This window comes from Myotis yumanensis, unplaced genomic scaffold (assembly GCF_028538775.1).
Source record: "Myotis yumanensis isolate MYYU_CA2020_CCGP unplaced genomic scaffold, mMyoYum1.0.hap1 SCAF_3, whole genome shotgun sequence".
NCBI classification, from domain to species: Eukaryota; Metazoa; Chordata; class Mammalia; order Chiroptera; family Vespertilionidae; genus Myotis; species Myotis yumanensis.
In genome coordinates, this window is record NW_027223754.1 from 172513441 (window position 1) to 172532266 (window position 18826).

The 18826-nt window shown below is 40.7% G+C and overlaps 1 protein-coding gene across 1 annotated transcript in view; it reads right to left on the reverse strand.

Annotated features, from left to right (window-relative positions):
- LOC139006447 (mucin-19) overlaps nucleotides 1-18826 on the reverse strand; it is a 98198-nt gene that overhangs the window by 14156 nt on the left and 65216 nt on the right. Inside the window, exons 62-98 of the mRNA XM_070408816.1 lie at nucleotides 18352-18405; nucleotides 18164-18208; nucleotides 17868-17921; nucleotides 17678-17731; nucleotides 17150-17179; nucleotides 16701-16745; nucleotides 16377-16430; nucleotides 16117-16170; nucleotides 15989-16033; nucleotides 15510-15563; nucleotides 13901-13954; nucleotides 13321-13374; nucleotides 13133-13177; nucleotides 12833-12886; nucleotides 12643-12696; nucleotides 12114-12143; nucleotides 11665-11709; nucleotides 11341-11394; nucleotides 11081-11134; nucleotides 10953-10997; nucleotides 8871-8924; nucleotides 8292-8345; nucleotides 8102-8146; nucleotides 7626-7679; nucleotides 6019-6072; nucleotides 5441-5494; nucleotides 5253-5297; nucleotides 4777-4830; nucleotides 3177-3230; nucleotides 2604-2657; nucleotides 2416-2460; nucleotides 2116-2169; nucleotides 1926-1979; nucleotides 1394-1423; nucleotides 946-990; nucleotides 618-671; nucleotides 364-417 (exon numbers count right to left, since the gene is read on the reverse strand). Of these exons, the coding sequence (XP_070264917.1) occupies nucleotides 364-417; nucleotides 618-671; nucleotides 946-990; nucleotides 1394-1423; nucleotides 1926-1979; nucleotides 2116-2169; nucleotides 2416-2460; nucleotides 2604-2657; nucleotides 3177-3230; nucleotides 4777-4830; nucleotides 5253-5297; nucleotides 5441-5494; nucleotides 6019-6072; nucleotides 7626-7679; nucleotides 8102-8146; nucleotides 8292-8345; nucleotides 8871-8924; nucleotides 10953-10997; nucleotides 11081-11134; nucleotides 11341-11394; nucleotides 11665-11709; nucleotides 12114-12143; nucleotides 12643-12696; nucleotides 12833-12886; nucleotides 13133-13177; nucleotides 13321-13374; nucleotides 13901-13954; nucleotides 15510-15563; nucleotides 15989-16033; nucleotides 16117-16170; nucleotides 16377-16430; nucleotides 16701-16745; nucleotides 17150-17179; nucleotides 17678-17731; nucleotides 17868-17921; nucleotides 18164-18208; nucleotides 18352-18405 (1836 nt within the window). The remainder of the gene's footprint in view (nucleotides 1-363; nucleotides 418-617; nucleotides 672-945; nucleotides 991-1393; nucleotides 1424-1925; nucleotides 1980-2115; nucleotides 2170-2415; nucleotides 2461-2603; nucleotides 2658-3176; nucleotides 3231-4776; nucleotides 4831-5252; nucleotides 5298-5440; nucleotides 5495-6018; nucleotides 6073-7625; nucleotides 7680-8101; nucleotides 8147-8291; nucleotides 8346-8870; nucleotides 8925-10952; nucleotides 10998-11080; nucleotides 11135-11340; nucleotides 11395-11664; nucleotides 11710-12113; nucleotides 12144-12642; nucleotides 12697-12832; nucleotides 12887-13132; nucleotides 13178-13320; nucleotides 13375-13900; nucleotides 13955-15509; nucleotides 15564-15988; nucleotides 16034-16116; nucleotides 16171-16376; nucleotides 16431-16700; nucleotides 16746-17149; nucleotides 17180-17677; nucleotides 17732-17867; nucleotides 17922-18163; nucleotides 18209-18351; nucleotides 18406-18826) is intronic.

The following is an 18826-nucleotide window of genomic DNA, read 5'->3' on the forward strand; positions in this document are numbered from 1 at the left end:
GTATAAGTAAATGAGAGAGGGGATAGAAATTGGCAAGCTACTGGGGTAAGGAGGATTGGAAGTAATAGGGGGGTGAGATATAGGCAATATACATTTATATCATTTTTTTTTTCAAGGGGGTGGGGAGCGGTGGGGAAGAACATCTTTGTAAGCCAGAACACTGAGGACAGACTGGCTGAGACATATGAGGTTTTGGAGTTCCCAAGCAAAATAAAAATAATTATCAGGTTGATATCACACAATATGGCTTCAGAGACAATGCAGGTCCCTCCTTCACACTCCTTCTTATTCATTTGTTCACTGCAGCAAGCCAAATAGACAAAGGATGATAGATAGCCCTAGGCTTTGGACTAAGAAGCTTACCTCCTGGCAATCTTCCCTGAGTAGCCTTACTGCCTCCTGTGGAAGTTGTGGCTTCTAAGAGAAGGAGGAAAAAAAAACCTCTTATTATTCCACCATCTTCTACAGAAGTCCTGGCCTCCAATATAGAGGAAAAGAGGATAGAGATCATTGAAAATTATTTGAGGAACACAAAAAGGTAGGGTAGTTCTGCTACACAGGATAACAATAGAAGGGAAATCTCATCTGAAAGATTCCCTGCCACCTTGTTGACTTACCTGTGTTGGAACTGCCAGGTGCAACAGTTGTGCCAACAGCTGGACCAGTGGTGCCTGAAACACAAAAGTTCGGAGATCTTCAACGGTGCCTCCTGGTGACTCCTATACAGTTCCTAAAGAGCAGCCTCTAGAAGGAATCTAAGTGTATCTTTGTTATATCAAAGGGCCCTTTCACTACTTCCTGATGAGTTGACAATAATATACCTTTCCTATAATCCATATTACTAAGAAAGTAGTAAAAATTGCAATATTTCCAATGTAAAGCACTCTCTACAGACATTCCATTCTCTTAAAATGAAGAAGAAATCTGGGTTTCTCCCAGGCTCACCTGTCACACTCCCAGTTGCTTGGCCTTGTGGCACTGCAGTGGGGCCTAATGTGAGAGGAAAACCAGAAAACTATTTGAATGTGTCCAAAAATATTGACTATCATTATTGCACTTTTGAGCAAGAGGACCTATATGTAGCATAGGCTTAAGAGTTCACATTGCTTTCTCTTCTACCCACATGTAGAATATTCTCGGGTCTTCTATCATCTTAGTGATATATATGCCATCAAAGAGGAAACCTCTTACAGGGATTTCACCAATAGCCATTTGTAAGGAAGTTATAGCTGTGAGGCATGAGCAGGCATTGACAGTTTATTGCTACTATGTTAAATCAAAGAAAATTTTGAGTAAATACAAACTAATCTGCAGGAAAGAACACCTCCAAAATGGGAGCTTGTGGAGAGTCATAATTAATGGTAAACCCCGACTGTGAGGTACTCATTCTCACCGGGTCTGGATCCTGTTCCAGGAGTGCCAGCTGAAGGAAGAAATGATGCATGGTAAGGTCAGAGGTTTTGGGATATTACGGAAAAAAATTATTGACATATTAGATCAGAACAAGAATACTAACTACAGTATGGGGTTAAATATAAAGATTTCTTCTTGTTACCCTACCTGTGTGGGAACTCCCAGGTATAATAGTTGGCCTAGAGAATTTCCCTCAATAGGCCTGTTTAAGAGTTCTCATTGTTTAGGCTCCTTCCCAGATACAAAATATTTCTCAGCTTCTCCTAACATCTTCCTGATGTGTATGCCATCACAGGATAAACTTCTCATATTGATTCTAACACCAGGCCCTCTTTAGAAAATTACAACTAGAACAACTATAAGCCAGTGTTGAGAGCTTTTCCACAATATGTTACATCTAAGAACTGGCAGCATGTGTGATCCACTCTGCAGAAAAGCACACCTCCCAGCAGGCCAGGGTAACAATAGTCACAGTTAATATTAAAATCCCAGCTGCAGGAGCTCTTACTCACCACCTCTGAATCCACTTCCAGAAGTGCCACTGCTTTCTGTTACCGTTGTGGCCTCTGATGGAAGAAATTAGTGCAGGGTGAAGTCAGGGGAATTGGAATATTAGGAAAAGGATTATTTGATATTTTATCAGAGCAGACTTAATATCTATATTATGGTTTCAAATATGGAGATTTCTTCTTGTTAACCTACCTGTGTGGGAACTCCCAGGTATAATGGTTGTCCTGGGGAATTCCTGTGTAGAACCTAAAGATGAGAAAGATAAAGGCATCAAGGAAGCATTAGCTCCCTCTTCAGTACTGAAGTAGCTGTGTGTCCTTGAATGACCAGAAGACCTATCCTTAGGATCTCTGTTTCAGAGGGAACTTAACTAACTGTCCATAATTTTTCCCAATGTCCTTCCCTGCCCCACCTATGGATCATAGTTGCTACTGGAGTTTCCTATTTTATTGATGCCAGGGAAAGAGAAAGGAGGTCTTATGTCACCCTCACCTGTTTCACTTCCAGTCCCTGGACTCCCAGGTGTGACAGAGGTGCCTAAAGGAAGAAAAAGGCAGATGATGCTTCATCTTTGTAAAAGTTCGTCATCAATTACCTGAAGGCTTTTGACACTGCAAGGTTTAAAGTAGAAGTGTGTGACTCTAATACTCTCCTATGGTGAATTTCCTTAGTGACCCTACCTGGCTTGGTTGTCTGTGAACTGCTGCTGGCTCCAGGTGAAAGTGTTGTGGTACCTATTAAAGCAAGTAGTGTGAGCTTCAAAATAAATACACATTTCATGATTCCACAAATATTTATTAAGCATCTTTTCTATGTAATAATGTTTTAGGCGTTTTGATATGTCAGTGAGCAGAATATTCAAAGATCCCTCCCCTAATGTAGCTTACATTCTAGCAGCTGGAGACCAACAGTGATCAACAAACATGAAAAGTCAAAGTGACAGATGTTAGTAAAGGCTATAAGAAAATGTCCAACCATATATAAAGGTTGGGGGCTTGAAAGGCAGGAGCAGGGCCACAGGGTGGCTTGCCAATCAAAGAACTAGCACTGTAGGCCTAGGCCTTGCAGTCTAGATGGGGAAATATGAGAATATGGTTTTCAGGCTTATCTAAGTTTGTGACTCTGGCATGCTGTGTTCCCCGAGGAAATACAGGCCCATTTCCTTCACCCACCTTCCCACTCAAGTGTTTATTCTACAGACAAACAGGGATTTGATTCAAAACCCCAGAGATTCAGTTTAAAATAAAACTCACCTCCTACAAGTCCTGCTTGGGTAGTCCCACTTCCTTCCATGGAAGTAGTGGCCTCTGATAGAGAAAAGAAAGGAAGGAGTAAGACTAGCTGGTGGGAAAGAACACACTTGGCTATTGTCAGAATAGATCTTTCAAGCTGCCAATGTCAAGTTTTAACTGTATTTTCAGATTTGCATGTGAGATATCTTCCTGGTTCCAGAGTTTTTCAAGAGAATTTTCCAATATTACTTACAAGAAAAAAATGGTGGTGATCCTAGCTCAATTGTTTTTTAATCGCATGATTTAAATAAAAATCTACATCTTCATGTAGCAGCAAACTACAACCCTGTCACCTGTACTGCCAAGAAGTCATCCAAAGTGCCCCATGCAACATTTTTTTTTCTATAACTATTTTACTGAGTTCTCAACTCTAATGTCTCCTTTTACAGCAGGAAGAGAGAAATATCTCTCCATATGCTACCAATTTATTGGTCATTGGTTAGACTCATGGTTGTCTACTGAAGGCCCCTGTAAGCTTAGGCAATAAGGAAACAATGTAATGTGTAGCTTATCTTTTTTAAAATCTGAACTTTCCCAACAGTAACATATATACATAGTGTAGAAAATTTTTAGAGGACTGCTTTAAGAAGGTTATTATGATATGTAGGTGTTAGCTTAGTAGCACTCCCCTGTGTCTATTCCAATTCTAGTTGTACCACTTTGAATGTTTTGGCCACAGGGGGAAATAGGGTAGAAAAGAGGTAATGAAAGAATATTTCAGGATCACTGAAAATACAAGGTGGTAGTCCTGCAATGAATAATATCAGTGCAGACAACTAACCTGTGAGAGGGCATGAGAAAATCCTATGTCACCCTGTTTCCTCCCCTATGTTGGAAGTGCCAGTAGCAACAGTTGTGCCAAGGGCTATTCCAGTGATGCCCCAAACATAAAAGGTTTGAGATCTTCAACATGTGTCCTGTCCATCTACTGACGTCCTCCCTCCAGAAGGGCTCTATGTGTATCTTTGTTATAGCAAAGGGCCCTGTCTCTACTTCCTGATGAGGTGAGAATCTTTTTTTGCTATGACCAATATCAGTAAGAAAGCAATAAAAACAGTAACATTCTCAGCATGAGAAACTGTAACAGAAATCCATTCATTCAAATAAGGTTAAAGGGGGGCCTTTCTCCTAAATAGGGGTTCATGTCTCATCCTCACAGTGGTGCCTACCCTGCAAGGATAACCAGTTCAATGTCACCAAAAAATATTGATATTATTATTGGCATTTTGAGCAAGAACCCTTTGCATAGGACATGCCTGTTTAAGAGTTCACATTGCTTTTCCCTTTCCTCAGATACATAATATTTCTCATCTCACACTGACATCCTAGTGATGTCTATGCTGTCACAAGTTAAATCTCTCATGCTGATTTCACTACCAGCCTTTCCTTACAAAGCTACACTTGTAAGACTGGAAGCCAATATTGAGAGTTTTCCAAAATACTTAAATCTAAGAACTGCAAGCAAATGAGAAACACTCTGCAGGAAAGCACCCTTCCCAGAGGCCAGGCTAAGCAGAGCCATCATTAATGGTAAACCCCAACTGCGGAAACTCTTCCTCACCAGTTCTGAATCCAGATCCAGATGTGCCACTGCCTTCTGTTGATGTTGGAGCCTCTGAAAGAGGAAAGTGGTGAAGGGTGAGGAATGAGGATTTGAGATATGAGAGAAGAATTATGTTGATATTGTATCAGTGGAGACATGATGATATTGGGTTTAAATATGGAGATTTCTTCTTGTGAACCTATCTTTGTGGGAACCCCAGATATAATGATCATCCTAGTGAATTCCTGTGTAGCACCTAAAAATGACAAAGATAAAGCATCAACACAGCATTATCTCCCTCTTCAGTACTGAACAGCTGTGTGTCCTTGAATGACCAGAAGACCTTTTCTTAGGATCTCTGTTTCAGAGGGAACATAACTGTCCATAACTTTCCATAATGTCCTTCCTTGCCCATCTATGGATCATTGTTGCTACTGGAATTCCCTTTTCCAAGATCCTAGAAAAAGAGAAAGGAGGTCTTATGTCACCCTCACCTGTTCCACTTCCAGTCCCTGGACTCCCAGGTGTGACAGAGGTGCCTAAAGGAAGAAAAAGGCAGATGATGCTTCATCTTTGTAAAAGTTCATCATCAATTACCTGAAGGCTTTTGACAGTGCAAGGTTTAAAGTAGAAATGTGTGACTCTAATGCTCTCCTATGGTGAATATACTTAGTGACCCTACCTGGCTTGGTTGTCTGTGAACTGCTGCTGGCTCCAGGTGAAAGTGTTGTGGTACCTATTAAAGCAAGTAGTGTGAGCTTCAAAATAAATACACATTTCATGATTCCACAAATATTTATTAAGCATCTTTTCTGTGTAATAATATTTTAGGCATTTGCATATATCAGTGAGCAGAATATTTAAAGATCCCTCCCCTAATGTGGCCTACATTCTAGCAGCTGGAGACCAACAGTGATCAACAAACATGAAAAGTCAAAGTGACAGATGTTTGTAAGGCTATAAGAAAATGTCCAACCATATATAAAGGTTGGGGCCTTGATTGGCAGGATCAGGGCCACAGGGTGGTCTCCTGCCTGCCAATCAAAGAACTAGCTCTCTAGGCCTGGGCCTTGCAATCTAGATGGGGAATATGAGAATATGGTTTTCAGGCTTATCTAAGTTTGTGACTCTGGCATGCTGTGTTCCCCGAGGAAATACAGGCAAATTTCCTTTGCCCACCTTCCCACTCATGTGTTTTCTCTACAGACAAATAGGGATTTGATTCAAAACCCCAGATATTCAGTTTCAAATAAAACTCACCTCCTACAAGTCCTGCTTGGGTAGTCCCACTTCCTTCCGTGGAAGTAGTGGCCTCTGATAGAGAAAAGAAAGGAAGGAGTAAGACTAGGTGGTGGGAAAGAACACACTTGGCTATTATCAGAATAGATCATACAAGCTGCCAATGTCAGGTATTACTATATTTTCAGATTTTCATGTGAGTTATCTTCCTGGTTCCAGAGTTCTTCTAGAGACTTTATCAGTATTACTTACAAAAAGAAAATGATGGTGATCCCAGCTGAATTGTTTTTCACCACATGATTTAAATAAAAACATACATCTTCATGTAATAGCAAACTATAACCCTGTCACTTTTACTGCCAAGAAGTCATCCAAAGTGCCCCATATAACGTTTTTTTTTCTATAACCATTTTACTGAGTTCTCAATTATCAAGTCTCTTTTCATGGATGGAACATAGAAATCTCTCTCTATATACTACCTATGTATTGGTCATTGAATAGACTCATGGTTGTCTACTGAAGGCCCTTGCAAGATCAGGCAAAAAGGAGGCAATGTAATGTCCAGCTGATCTTTTTAAAATCTGCATTTTCCCAACATAACATATATAAATAGTATAGAAAATTTTTGGGAGATTGCTTTAAGAAGGTTGTTATGAAATGTAGGTGTTAGCTCACCACCCCCCACCCCCCATGACTATTAAAATTCTAGCTGTGCCACTTTGAATGTTGTGGCCACTGGGGGAAATAGGGTGGAAAAGAGGTAATTAAAGAATATATCATGATCACTGAAAATACATGGTGGTATTCCCGCAATGAATAATATCAGTGCAGACAACTAACCTGTGAGAGTACATGAGAAAATCCTATGTCACCCTGTTGCCTCCCCTATGTTGGAAGTGCCAGGAGCAAGAGCTGTGTCAAGGGCTATTCCAGTGGTGCCCGAAACACAAAAGGTTTGAGATCTTCAACATGTGTCCTGTCCATCTACTGACCTCCTGTCTCCAGAAGGGTTCCAGGTATATCTTTGTTATAGGAAAGGGCCCTGTCTCTACTTCCTGATGAGGCTAGAATCTGTTTTTGCTATGACCAATATCAGTAAGAAAGCAATAAAAACAGTAACATTCTCAGCATGAGAAACTGTCCCAGAAATCCATTCAGTCAAATATGGTTAAAGAGGGCCCTTTCTCCTAAATAGGGGTTCATGTCTCATCCTCACAGAGTGCCTACCCTGCAAGGATAACCAGAAAAGTAGTTCAAAGTCCCAGAAAAATATTGATATCATTATTGGCATTTTGAGCAATAACCCCTTTGCATAGGATATGCCTGTTAAAGTTCACATTGCTTTTCCCTTTTCTAAGATATATGATATTTCTCATCTCACACTGACATTCTAATGTTGTATACACCATCACAAGTTTAATCTCTCATACTGATTTGACCACCAGACTTTCTTTACAAAGTTACACCTGTAATACTAGAAGCCAATAATGAGAGGTTTCCAAAATATGGTAAATCTAAGAACTCAGAGCAAATGAGAACCACTCAGCAGGAAAGCACCCCTCCCAGTGGCCAGGCTAAGAAGAGCCATCATTAATGGTAAACCCCCAACTGCAGAAACTCTTTCTCACCAGTTCTGAATCCAGGTCCAGATGTGCCACTGCCTTCTGTTGATGTTGTAGCTCCTGAAGGAAGAAAATGGTGAAGGGTGAGGAGTGAGGATTTGAGGTATGAGAGAATCATGTTGATATTGTATCAGTGGAGACATAATGATATTGGGTTTAAATATGGAGATTTCTTCCTGTGAACCTATCTGTGTGGGGACCCTGAGATATAATGATCGTCTTAGTGAATTCCTGTTTAGCAGCTAAAAATGACAAAGATAAAGCCATCAACACAGCATTAGCTCCCTCTTTGGTACTGAAGCAGCTTTGTGTCCTTGAATGACCAGAACACCTTTCCTTAAGATTTCTGTTTCAGAAGGCCATGAACTGTCAATGACTTTCCACAATTTCATCTCCTGACCAGCTACATAACATTGTTGCTACTGGAGTTCTCTTTCTCATTGGTCCCAGTAAAGTGAAAGAAGTCCTTATGTCACCCTCACCTGTCTCAGTTCCAGTCCCAGGACTCCCTGGTGCGACGGAGGTACCTAAAAGGGAAAAGAGGGCACATGGTGTTTTCATCTTCATCATAGTTATTTATCAATTATCTGAGGGTTCTTGACATTCCCAGGTTTATAGTAGAACTTCCTGACTCTAATACTCTCCTATGGTGAATTTACTTAGTGTCCCTACCTGGCTTGGTTTTCTGTGAACTGCTGCTGGCTCCAGGTGAAAGTGTTGTGGTACCTATTAACACAAGTAGAGTGACCTCAAAATAAATACACATTTCACTATTACACAAATATTTATTAAGCATCTTTTGTGTGTAACAATGTTTTAGGCGTTTGGATATGTCAGTGAGCAGAATATTCAAAGATCCCTCCCCTAATGTAGCTTACATGCTAGCAAGTGGAGACCAACAGTGATCAACAAACATGAAAAGTAAAAGTGACAGATGTTAGTAAAGGCTATAAGAAAATGTTAAACCATATATAAAAGTTGGGGCCTTGATAGGCAGGAGCAGGGCCACAGGGTGGCCTAATACATGCAAATCAAAGAACTAGCTCTGTAGGCCTGGGCCTTGCAATTTAGATGGGGCAATATGAGAATATTGTTTTCAGGCTTATGTAGGTTTGTGTCTCTGGCATGCTGAGTTCCTAGAGGAAATACAGGCCCATTTCCTTTGCCCACCTTCCCTGTCAAGTGTTTACTCTACCACAAAAGAAGGATTTGATTCAAAAAGCCAGAGAATTAGTTTAAAATAAAACTCACCTCCTACAAGTCCTGCTTGGGGAGTCCCACTTCCTTCCGTGGAAGTAGTGGCCTCTGATAGAGAAAAGAAGGGAAGGAGTAAGACTAGGTGGTGGGAAAGAACACACTTGGCTATTGTCAGAATAGATCATACAGGCCGCCAATGTCAAGATTTTACTTTATTTTCAGATTTGCCTGTGACATATCTTCCTTGTTCAAGAGTTTTTCCAGAGACTTTATCAGTATTACTTACAAGAAGAAAATAGTAGTGGTCCTAGCTCAATTGTTTTTTCACCACATGATTTAAATAAAAATTTACATCTTCATGTAATACCAAACTATAACCCTGTGAATTTAGTGAGAAGAATTCATCCTTATATGACTCACGTAACATTTTTTTTCTGTAACCATTTTACTGAGTTCTCCGCTATCATGTCTCTTTATAGCAAGAAGAGAGAAATATCTCTCTCTATACTACCTATTTATTTGTCATTCTTGAGACTCATGGTTGTCTACTGAAGGCCCTTGTAAGCTCAGGCAATAAGGTGGCAATGTAATGTCTAGCTTATCTTTTAAAAACCTGAACTTTCACAACATAGCATATATAAATAGTGTCAAAAATTTCTGGGAGACTGCTTTAAGCAGGTTATCATGAAATGCAGGTGTTAGCTCAGCACCACTCCCCTTTGTGTATTAAAATTCTAGTTGAGCAACTATGAATGTTGTGGCCACTGGGAGAAATAGGGTGAAAAAGAAGTAATGAAAGAATATTTCAGGATCACTGAAAATACAAGGTGGTAGTCCCCCAATGAATAATATCAGTGCAGACAACTAAACTGTGAGAGGGCATGAGAAAATCCTATGTCACCCTGTTGCCTCCCTTATGTTGGAAGTGTCAGGAGCAACAGCTGTGCCAAGGGCTATTCCAGTGGTGCCCCAAACATAAAAGGTCTGAGATCATCAACAGGTGTCCTGTCCATCTCCTGACGTCCTCCCTCCAGAAGGGCTCTAGGTGTATCTTTGTTATAGCAAAGGGCCCTGTCTCTACTTCCTGATGAGGTGAGAATCGGGTTTTAATATGACCAACATCAGTAAGAAAGCAATAAAAACAGTAATGTTCTCAGCATGAGACACTGTCCAAGAAATTGCATTCAGTCAATATGGTTAAAGAGGGGCCTTTCTCCTACATTCATCTCTCATCCTCACAGTGGTGCCTACCATACAAGGATAAACAGGAAAATATTTTAAGGTCCCAGAAAAATATTGTTTTAATTATTGGCATTTTGAGCGAGAACCCCCGTGCATAGGATATGCCTGTTTAAGAGTTCACATTGCATTTCCCTCTCCTCATTCATATAATATTTCTCATCTCACACTGACATCCTAATGTTGTCTATGCCATCACAAGTTAAATCTCTCAAACTGATTTTACCACCAGCCTTTCCTTACAAAGTTACACCTGTAAGACTGGAAGCCAATATTGAGAGTTTTCCAAAATATGGTAAATCTAAGAAGAACTGGAAGCAAATGAGAACCACTCTGCAGGAAAGCACCCTTCTGAGGAGGCCAGGCTAAGAAGAGCCATCAAAAATGGTCAACCCCAACTGTGGAAGCTCTTCCTCACCAGTTCTGAATCCAGATCCAGATGTGCCACTGCCTACTTTTGAGGTTGTAGCCTCTGAAAGAGGAAAATGGTGAAGGAAGAGGAATGAGGATTTGTGATATGAGAGAATAATTATGTTGATATTGTATCAGTGGAGACATGATGATATTGGGTTTAAATGTGGAGATTTCTTCTTGTGAACCTATCTGGGTGGGAACCCCCAGATATAATGATTTTCCTAGTGAATTCCTGTGTAGGACTTTAAAATGAGAAAGATAAAGCCATCAACACAGCATTAGCTCCCTCTTCAGTACTGAAGCAGCTGTGTGTCCTTGAATGACCAGAAGACCTTTTCTTAGGATCTCTGTTTCAGAGGGAACATAACTGTCTATAACTTTCGACAATGTCCTTCCTTGCCCACCTATGGATCATTGTAGCTACTGGAGTTCCCTTTTCCAAGATCCTAGTGAAAGAGAAAGGAGGTCTTATGTCACCCTCACCTGTTCCACTTCCAGTCCCTGGACTCCCAGGTGTGACAGAGGTGCCTAAAGGAAGAAAAAGGCAGATGATGCTTCATCTTTGTAAAAGTTTGTCATCAATGACCTGGGCTTTGGACTAAGAAGCATACCTCCTGGCAATCTTCCCTGAGTAGCCTTACTGCCTCCTGTGGAAGCTGTGCCTTCTAAGAGAAGGGAAAAAACACACAAACAACCTCTTGTTATTCCACCATCTTTTATAGATGCTCTGGCCCCCAATATAGAGGAAAAGTGGATAGAGATCATTGAAAATTATTTGAGGACCACAGAAAGGTAGGGTAGTTCTGCTACACAGGATAACAATAGAAGAGAAATCTCATCTGAAAGATTCCCTGGCACCATGTTGACTTACCTGTGTTGGAACTGCCAGGTGCAACAGTTGTGCCAACAGCTGGGCCAGTGGTGCCTGAAACACAAAAGTTCTGAGATCTTCAATGGCGACTCTTGGTGACTCCTATACAGCTCCTAAAGACCTGCCTCTAAAAGAAAGCTAAGTGTATATGTTATATCACAGGGCCCTTTCATTACTTTCTGATGAGTTGACAATCATATACCTTTCATATAATCCATATCATTAAGAAAGTAGTAAAAATTGTAATATTTCCAATGTAAGGCACCCTCTATAGATTCCATTCACTTAAAATGAAGAAGAAAGCTGGGTTTCTCCCAGGCTCACCTATCACACTCCCAGTTGCTTGGCCTTGTGGCACTGCAGTGGCAACTAATGTGAGAGAAAAACCAGAAAACTATTTGAATGTGTCAAAAAACTACTGACTATCATTATTGCACTTTTGGGCAAGAGGACCTATATGTAGCATAGGCTTAAGAGTTCACATTGCTTTCTCTTCTACCCACATATAGAATATTCTCGGGTCTTCTATCATCTTAATGATGTATATGCCATCAAAGAGGAAACCTCTTACAGGGATTTCACCAATAGCCATTCTTAAGGAAGTTACAGCTGTGAGGCATGAGCAGGCATTGAAAATGTATTGATAATATGTTAAATCAAAGAAAATTTTGAGTAAATACAAACTAATCTGCAGAAAAGAACACCTCCAAAATGGGAGCTTGTGGAGAGTCATAATTAATGGTAAACCCCAACTGTGATGTATTCAATCTCACCAGGTCTGGATCCTGTTCCAGGAGTGCCAGCTGAAGGAAGAAATGATGAATGGTAAGGTCAGAGGATTTGGAATATTAGGGAAAAAATTATTGACATATGATTCAGAACAAGAATACTAACTACAGTATGGGTTAAATATGAAGATTTCTTCTTGTTATCCTACCTGTGTGGGAACTCCCAGGTATAATATTTGGCCTAGGGAAGTTCCCTCGATAGGCCTGTTTAAGAGTTCTCATTGTTTTGACTCCTTCCCAGATACATAATATTTCTCAGCTTCTCCTACCATCTTAGTGATGTGTATGCCATCACAGGATAAACTTCTCATATTGATTCTAATTCCAGCCCCACATTAGAAAGTTAAAACTGGAACCACTAGAAGCCAGTGTAGAGAGCTTTCCCACAATATGTTACATCTAAGAACTGGCAGCATGTGTGATCCACTCTGCAGGAAAGCACACCTCCCAGCAGGCCAGGGTAACAATAGTCACAGTTAATATGAAACTCCCAGCTGCAGGAGCTCTTACTCACCACCTCTGAATTCACTTCCAGAAGTGCCACTGCTTTCTGTTACCGTTGTGGCCTCTGATGGAAGAAATTAGTGCAGGGTGAGGTCAGGGGAATTGGAATATTAGGAAAAGGATTATTTGATATTTTATCAGAGCAGACCTAATATCTATATTATGGTTTTAAACATGGAGATTTCTTCGTGATAACCTACCTGTGTGGGAACTCCCAGGTATAGTGGTTGTCCTGGGGAATTCCTGTGTAGAACCTAAAGGTGAGAAAGATAAAGGCATCAAGGAAGCATTAGCTCCCTCTTCAGTACTGAAGTAGCTGTGTGTCCTTGAATGACCAGAAGACCTATCCTTAGGATCTCTGTTTCAGAGGGAACTTAACTAACTGTCCATAACTTTCCCCAATGTCCTTCCCTGCCCTACCTATGGATCATTGTTGCTACTGGAGTTTCCTATTTTATTGATGCCAGGGAAAGAGAAAGGAGGTCTTATGTCACCCTCACCTGTTTCACTTCCAGTCCCTGGACTCCCAGGTGTGACAGAGGTGCCTAAAGGAAGAAAAAGGCAGATGATGCTTCATCTTTGTAAAAGTTCATCATCAATTACCTGAAGGCTTTTGACACTGCAAGGTTTAAAGTAGAAATGTGTGACTCTAATACTCTCCTATGGTGAATTTCCTTAGTGGCCCTACCTGGCTTGGTTTTCTGTGAACTGCTGCTGGCTCCAGGTGAAAGTGTTGTAGTACCTATTAAAGCAAGTAGTGTGAGCTTCAAAATAAATACAGATTTCATGATTCCACAAATATTTATTAAGCATCTTTTCTATGTAATAATGTTTTAGGCATTTGTATATGTGAGTGAGCAGAGTATTCAAAGATCCCTCCCCTAATGTAGCTTACATTCTAGCAGCTGGAGACCAACAGTGTTCAACAAACATGAAAAGTCAAAGTGACAGATGTTAGTAACCGCTATAAGAAAATGTCAAACCATATATAAAAATTGAGGCCTTGATAGGCAGGAGCAGGGCCACAGGGTGGCCGCATACCTGCCAATCAAAGAACTAGCTCTGTAGGCCTAGGCCTTGCAATTTAGCTGGGGAAATATGAGAATATGGTTTTCAGGCTTATCTAAGTTTGTGACTCTGGCATGCTGTCTTCCCAGAGGAAATACAGGCCCATTTCCTTTGCCCACCTTCCCACTCAAGTGTTTATTCTACAGACAAACAGGGATTTGATTCAAAACCCCAGAGATTCAGTTTCAAATAAAACTCACCTCCTACAAGTCCTGCTTGGGTAGTCCCACTTCCTTCCGTGGAAGTAGTGGCCTCTGATAGAGAACAGATGGGAAGGAGTAAGACTAGGTTATGGGAAAGTACACACTTGGCTATTGTCAGAATAGATCATACCGGCCGCCAATGTCAAGTTTTTACTTTATTTTCAGAATTGCCTGTGACATATCTTCCAGGTTCAAGAGGTTTTCCAGAGACTTTATCAGTATTACTTACAAAAAAAAAAAAAACAGTGGTGATCCTAGCTCAATTGTTTTTTACCGCATGATTTTAATAAAAATCTATATCTTCTTGTAATACCAAACTATAATCCTGTGACATTTACTGATAAGAATTCATCCTTACGTGCCCCACATAACATTTTTTCCTATGACCATTTTACTGAGTTCTCAACTATCATGTCTCTTTTTATAGCGGGAAGAGAGAAATATCTCTCTCTATACTACCTATTTATTTGTCATTCTTGAGACTCATGGTTGTCCACTGAAGGCCCTTGTAAGCTCAGGCCATAAGGTGGCAGTGTAATGTCTAGCTTATCTTTTATAACCCTGAACTTTCACAACATAACATATATCAATAGTGTCAAAAAATTTGGGGAGACTGCTTTAAGCAGGTTATCATGAAATGCAGGTGTTAGCTCAGCACCACTCCCCTGTGTCTATTAAAATTCTCTTTGTGCCACTTTGAATGTTGTGGCCACGGGTGGAAATAGGGTGGAAAAGCGTAAATTAAAGAATATTTCAGGATCTCTGAAAATACATGGTAGTAGTCCCGCAATGAATAATATCAGTGCAGACAACTAACCTGTTAGAGGGCATGAGAAAATCCTATGTCACCCTGTTGCCTCCCCTATGTTGGAAGTGCCAGGAGCAAGAGCTGTGCCAAGGGCTATTCCAGTGGTGCCGGAAACACAAAAGGTTTGAGATCTTCAACATGTGTCCTGTCCATCTCCTGACCTCATGCCTCCAGAAGGGCTCCAGGTATATCTTTGCTATAGCAAAGGGCCCTGTCTCTAATTCCTGATGAGGCGAGAATCTGTTTTTGCTATGACCAATATCAGTAAGAAAGCAATAAAAACAGTAACATTCTCAGCATGAGAAACTGTCCCAGAAATCCATTCAGTCAAATATGGTTAAAGAGGGCCCTTTCTCCTAAATAGCGGTTCATGTCTCATCCTCACAGAGTGCCCACCCTGCAAGGATAACTAGAAAAGTAGTTCAAAGTCCCAGAAAAATATTGATATCATTATTGGCATTTTGAGCAATAACCTCTTTGCATAGCATATGCCTGTTTAAGTTTACATTGCTTTTCCCTTTTCTAAGATATATGATATTTCTATCTCACACTGACATCCTAATGTTGTCTATGCATCACAATTTTAATCTCTCAAACTGATTTCACCACCAGCCTTTCCTTACAAAGTTATACCTGTACGACTGGAAGCCAATATTGAGAGTTTTCCAAAATATGGTAAATCTAAGAAGAACTGGAAGCAAATGAGAACCACTCTGCAGGAAAGCACCCTTCTGAGGAGGCCAGGCTAAGAAGAGCCATCAAAAATGGTCAACCCCAACTGTGGAAGCTCTTCCTCACCAGTTCTGAATCCAGATCCAGATGTGCCACTGCCTTCTTTTGAGGTTGTAGCCTCTGAAAGAGGAAAATGGTGAAGGGTGAGGAATGAGGATTTGTGATATGAGAGAAGAATTATGTTGATATTGTATCAGTGGAGACATGATGATATTGGGTTTAAATGTGGAGATTTCTTCTTGTGAACCTATCTGGGTGGGAACCCCCAGATATAATGATTTTCCTAGTGAATTCCTGTGTAGGACTTTAAAATGAGAAAGATAAAGCCATCAACACAGCATTAGCTCCCTCTTCAGTACTGAAGCAGCTGTGTGTCCTTGAATGACCAGAAGACCTTTTCTTAGGATCTCTGTTTCAGAGGGAACATAACTGTCCATAACTTTCCACAATGTCCTTCCTTGCCCACCTATGGATCATTGTAGCTACTGGAGTTCCCTTTTCCAAGATCCTAGTGAAAGAGAAAGGAGGTCTTATGTCACCCTCACCTGTTCCACTTCCAGTCCCTGGACTCCCAGGTGTGACAGAGGTGCCTAAAGGAAGAAAAAGGCAGATGATGCTTCATCTTTGTAAAAGTTTGTCATCAATGACCTGGGCTTTGGACTAAGAAGCTTACCTCCTGGTAATCTTCCCTGCGTAGCCTTACTGCCTCCTGTGGAAGTTGTGGTTTCTAAGAGAAGGGAAAAAACAAACAAACAACCTCTTGTTATTCCACCATCTTTTATAGATGCTCTGGCCCCCAATATAGAGGAAAAGCGGATAGAGATCATTGAAAATTATTTGAGGACCACAGAAAGGTAGGGTAGTTCTGCTACACAGGATAACAATAGAAGAGAAATCTCATCTGAAAGATTCCCTGGCACCATGTTGACTTACCTGTGTTGGAACTGCCAGGTGCAACAGTTGTGCCAACAGCTGGGCCAGTGGTACCTGAAACACAAAAGTTCTGAGATCTTCAATGGCAACTCTAGGTGACTCCTATACAGCTCCTAAAGACCTGCCTCTAAAAGAAAGCTAAGTGTATCTGTTATATCACAGGGCCCTTTCATTACTTTCTGATGAGTTGACAATCATATACCTTTCATATAATCCATATCATTAAGAAAGTAGTAAAAATTGTAATATTTCCAATGTAAGGCACCCTCTATAGATTCCATTCACTTAAAATGAAGAAGAAAGCTGGGTTTCTCCCAGGCTCACCTGTCACACTCCCAGTTGCTTGGCCTTGTGGCACTGCAGTGGCAACTAATGTGAGAGAAAAACCAGAAAACTATTTGAATGTGTCAAAAAACTACTGACTATCATTATTGCACTTTTGGGCAAGAGGACCTATATGTAGCATAGGCTTAAGAGTTCACATTGCTTTCTCTTCTACCCCCATGTAGAATATTCTCGGGTCTTCTATCATCTTAATGATGTATATGCCATCAAAGAGGAAACCTCTTACAGGGATTTCACCAATAGCCATTCTTAAGGAAGTTACAGCTGTGAGGCATGAGCAGGCATTGAAAGTGTATTGATAATATGTTAAATCAAAGGAAATTTTGAGTAAATACAAACTAATCTGCAGGAAAGAACACCTCCAAAATGGGAGGTTGTGGAGAGTCATAAGTAATGGTAAACCCCAACTGTGATGTATTCAATCTCACCAGGTCTGGATCCTGTTTCAGGAGTGCCAGCTGAAGGAAGAAATGATGAATGGTAAGGTCAGAGGATTTGGAATATTAGGGAAAAAATTATTGACATATGATTCAGAACAAGAATACTAACTACAGTATGGGTTAAATATGAAGATTTCTTCTTGTTATCCTACCTGTGTGGGTACTCCCAGGTATAATAGTTGGCCTAGAGAAGTTCCCTCGATAGGCCTGTTTAAGAGTTCTCATTGTTTTGACTCCTTCCCAGATACATAATATTTCTCAGCTACTCCTACCATCTTAGTGATGTGTATGCCATCACAGGAAAACTTCTCATATTGATTCTAATTCCAGCCCCACATTAGAAAGTTAAAACTGGAACCACTAGAAGCCAGTGTAGAGAGCTTTCCCACAATATGTTACATCTAAGAACTGGCAGCATGTGTGATCCACTCTGCAGGAAAGCACACCTCCCAGCAGGCCAGGGTAACAATAGTCACAGTTAATATGAAACTCCCAGCTGCAGGAGCTCTTACTCACCACCTCTGAATTCACTTCCAGAAGTGCCACTGCTTTCTGTTACCGTTGTGGCCTCTGATGGAAGAAATTAGTGCAGGGTGAGGTCAGGGGAATTGGAATATTAGGAAAAGGATTATTTGATATTTTATCAGAGCAGACCTAATATCTATATTATGGTTTCAAATATGGAGATTTCTTCGTGATAACCTACCTGTGTGGGAACTCCCAGGTATAATGGTTGTCCTGGGTAATTCCTGTGTAGAACCTAAAGGTGAGAAAGATAAAGGCATCAAGGAAGCATTAGCTCCCTCTTCAGTACTGAAGTAGCTGTGTGTCCTTGAATGACCAGAAGACCTATCTTTAGGATCTCTGTTTCAGAGGGAACTTAACTGTCCATAACTTTCCCCAATGTCCTTCCCTGCCCTACCTATGGATCATTGTTGCTACTAGAGTTTCCTATTTTATTGATGCCAGGGAAAGAGAAAGGAGGTCTTATGTCACCCTCACCTGTTTCACTTCCAGTCCCTGGACTCCCAGGTGTGACAGAGGTGCCTAAAGGAAGAAAAAGGCAGATGATGCTTCATCTTTGTAAAAGTTCATCATCAATTACCTGAAGGCTTTTGACAGTGCAAGGTTTAAAGTAGAAATGTGTGACTCTAATACTCTCCTATGGTGAATTTCCTTTGTGGCCCTACCTGGCTTGGTTGTCTGTGAACTGCTGCTGGCTCCAGGTGAAAGTGTTGTAGTACCTATGAAAGCAAGTAGTGTGAGCTTCAAAATAAATACAGATTTCATGATTCCACAAATATTTATTAAGCATCTTTTCTATGTAATAATGTTTTAGGCATTTGTATATGTGAGTGAGCAGAGTATTCAAAGATCCCTCCCCTAATGTAGCTTACATTCTAGCAGCTGGAGACCAACAGTGTTCAACAAACATGAAAAGTCAAAGTGACAGATGTTAGTAAAGGCTATAAGAAAATGTCAAACCATATATAAAAATTGAGGCCTTGATAGGCAGGAGCAGGGCCACAGGGTGGCCGCATACCTGCCAATCAAAGAACTAGCTCTGTAGGCCTAGGCCTTGCAATTTAGCTGGGGAAATATGAGAATATGGTTTTCAGGCTTATCTAAGTTTGTGACTCTGGCATGCTGTCTTCCCAGAGGAAA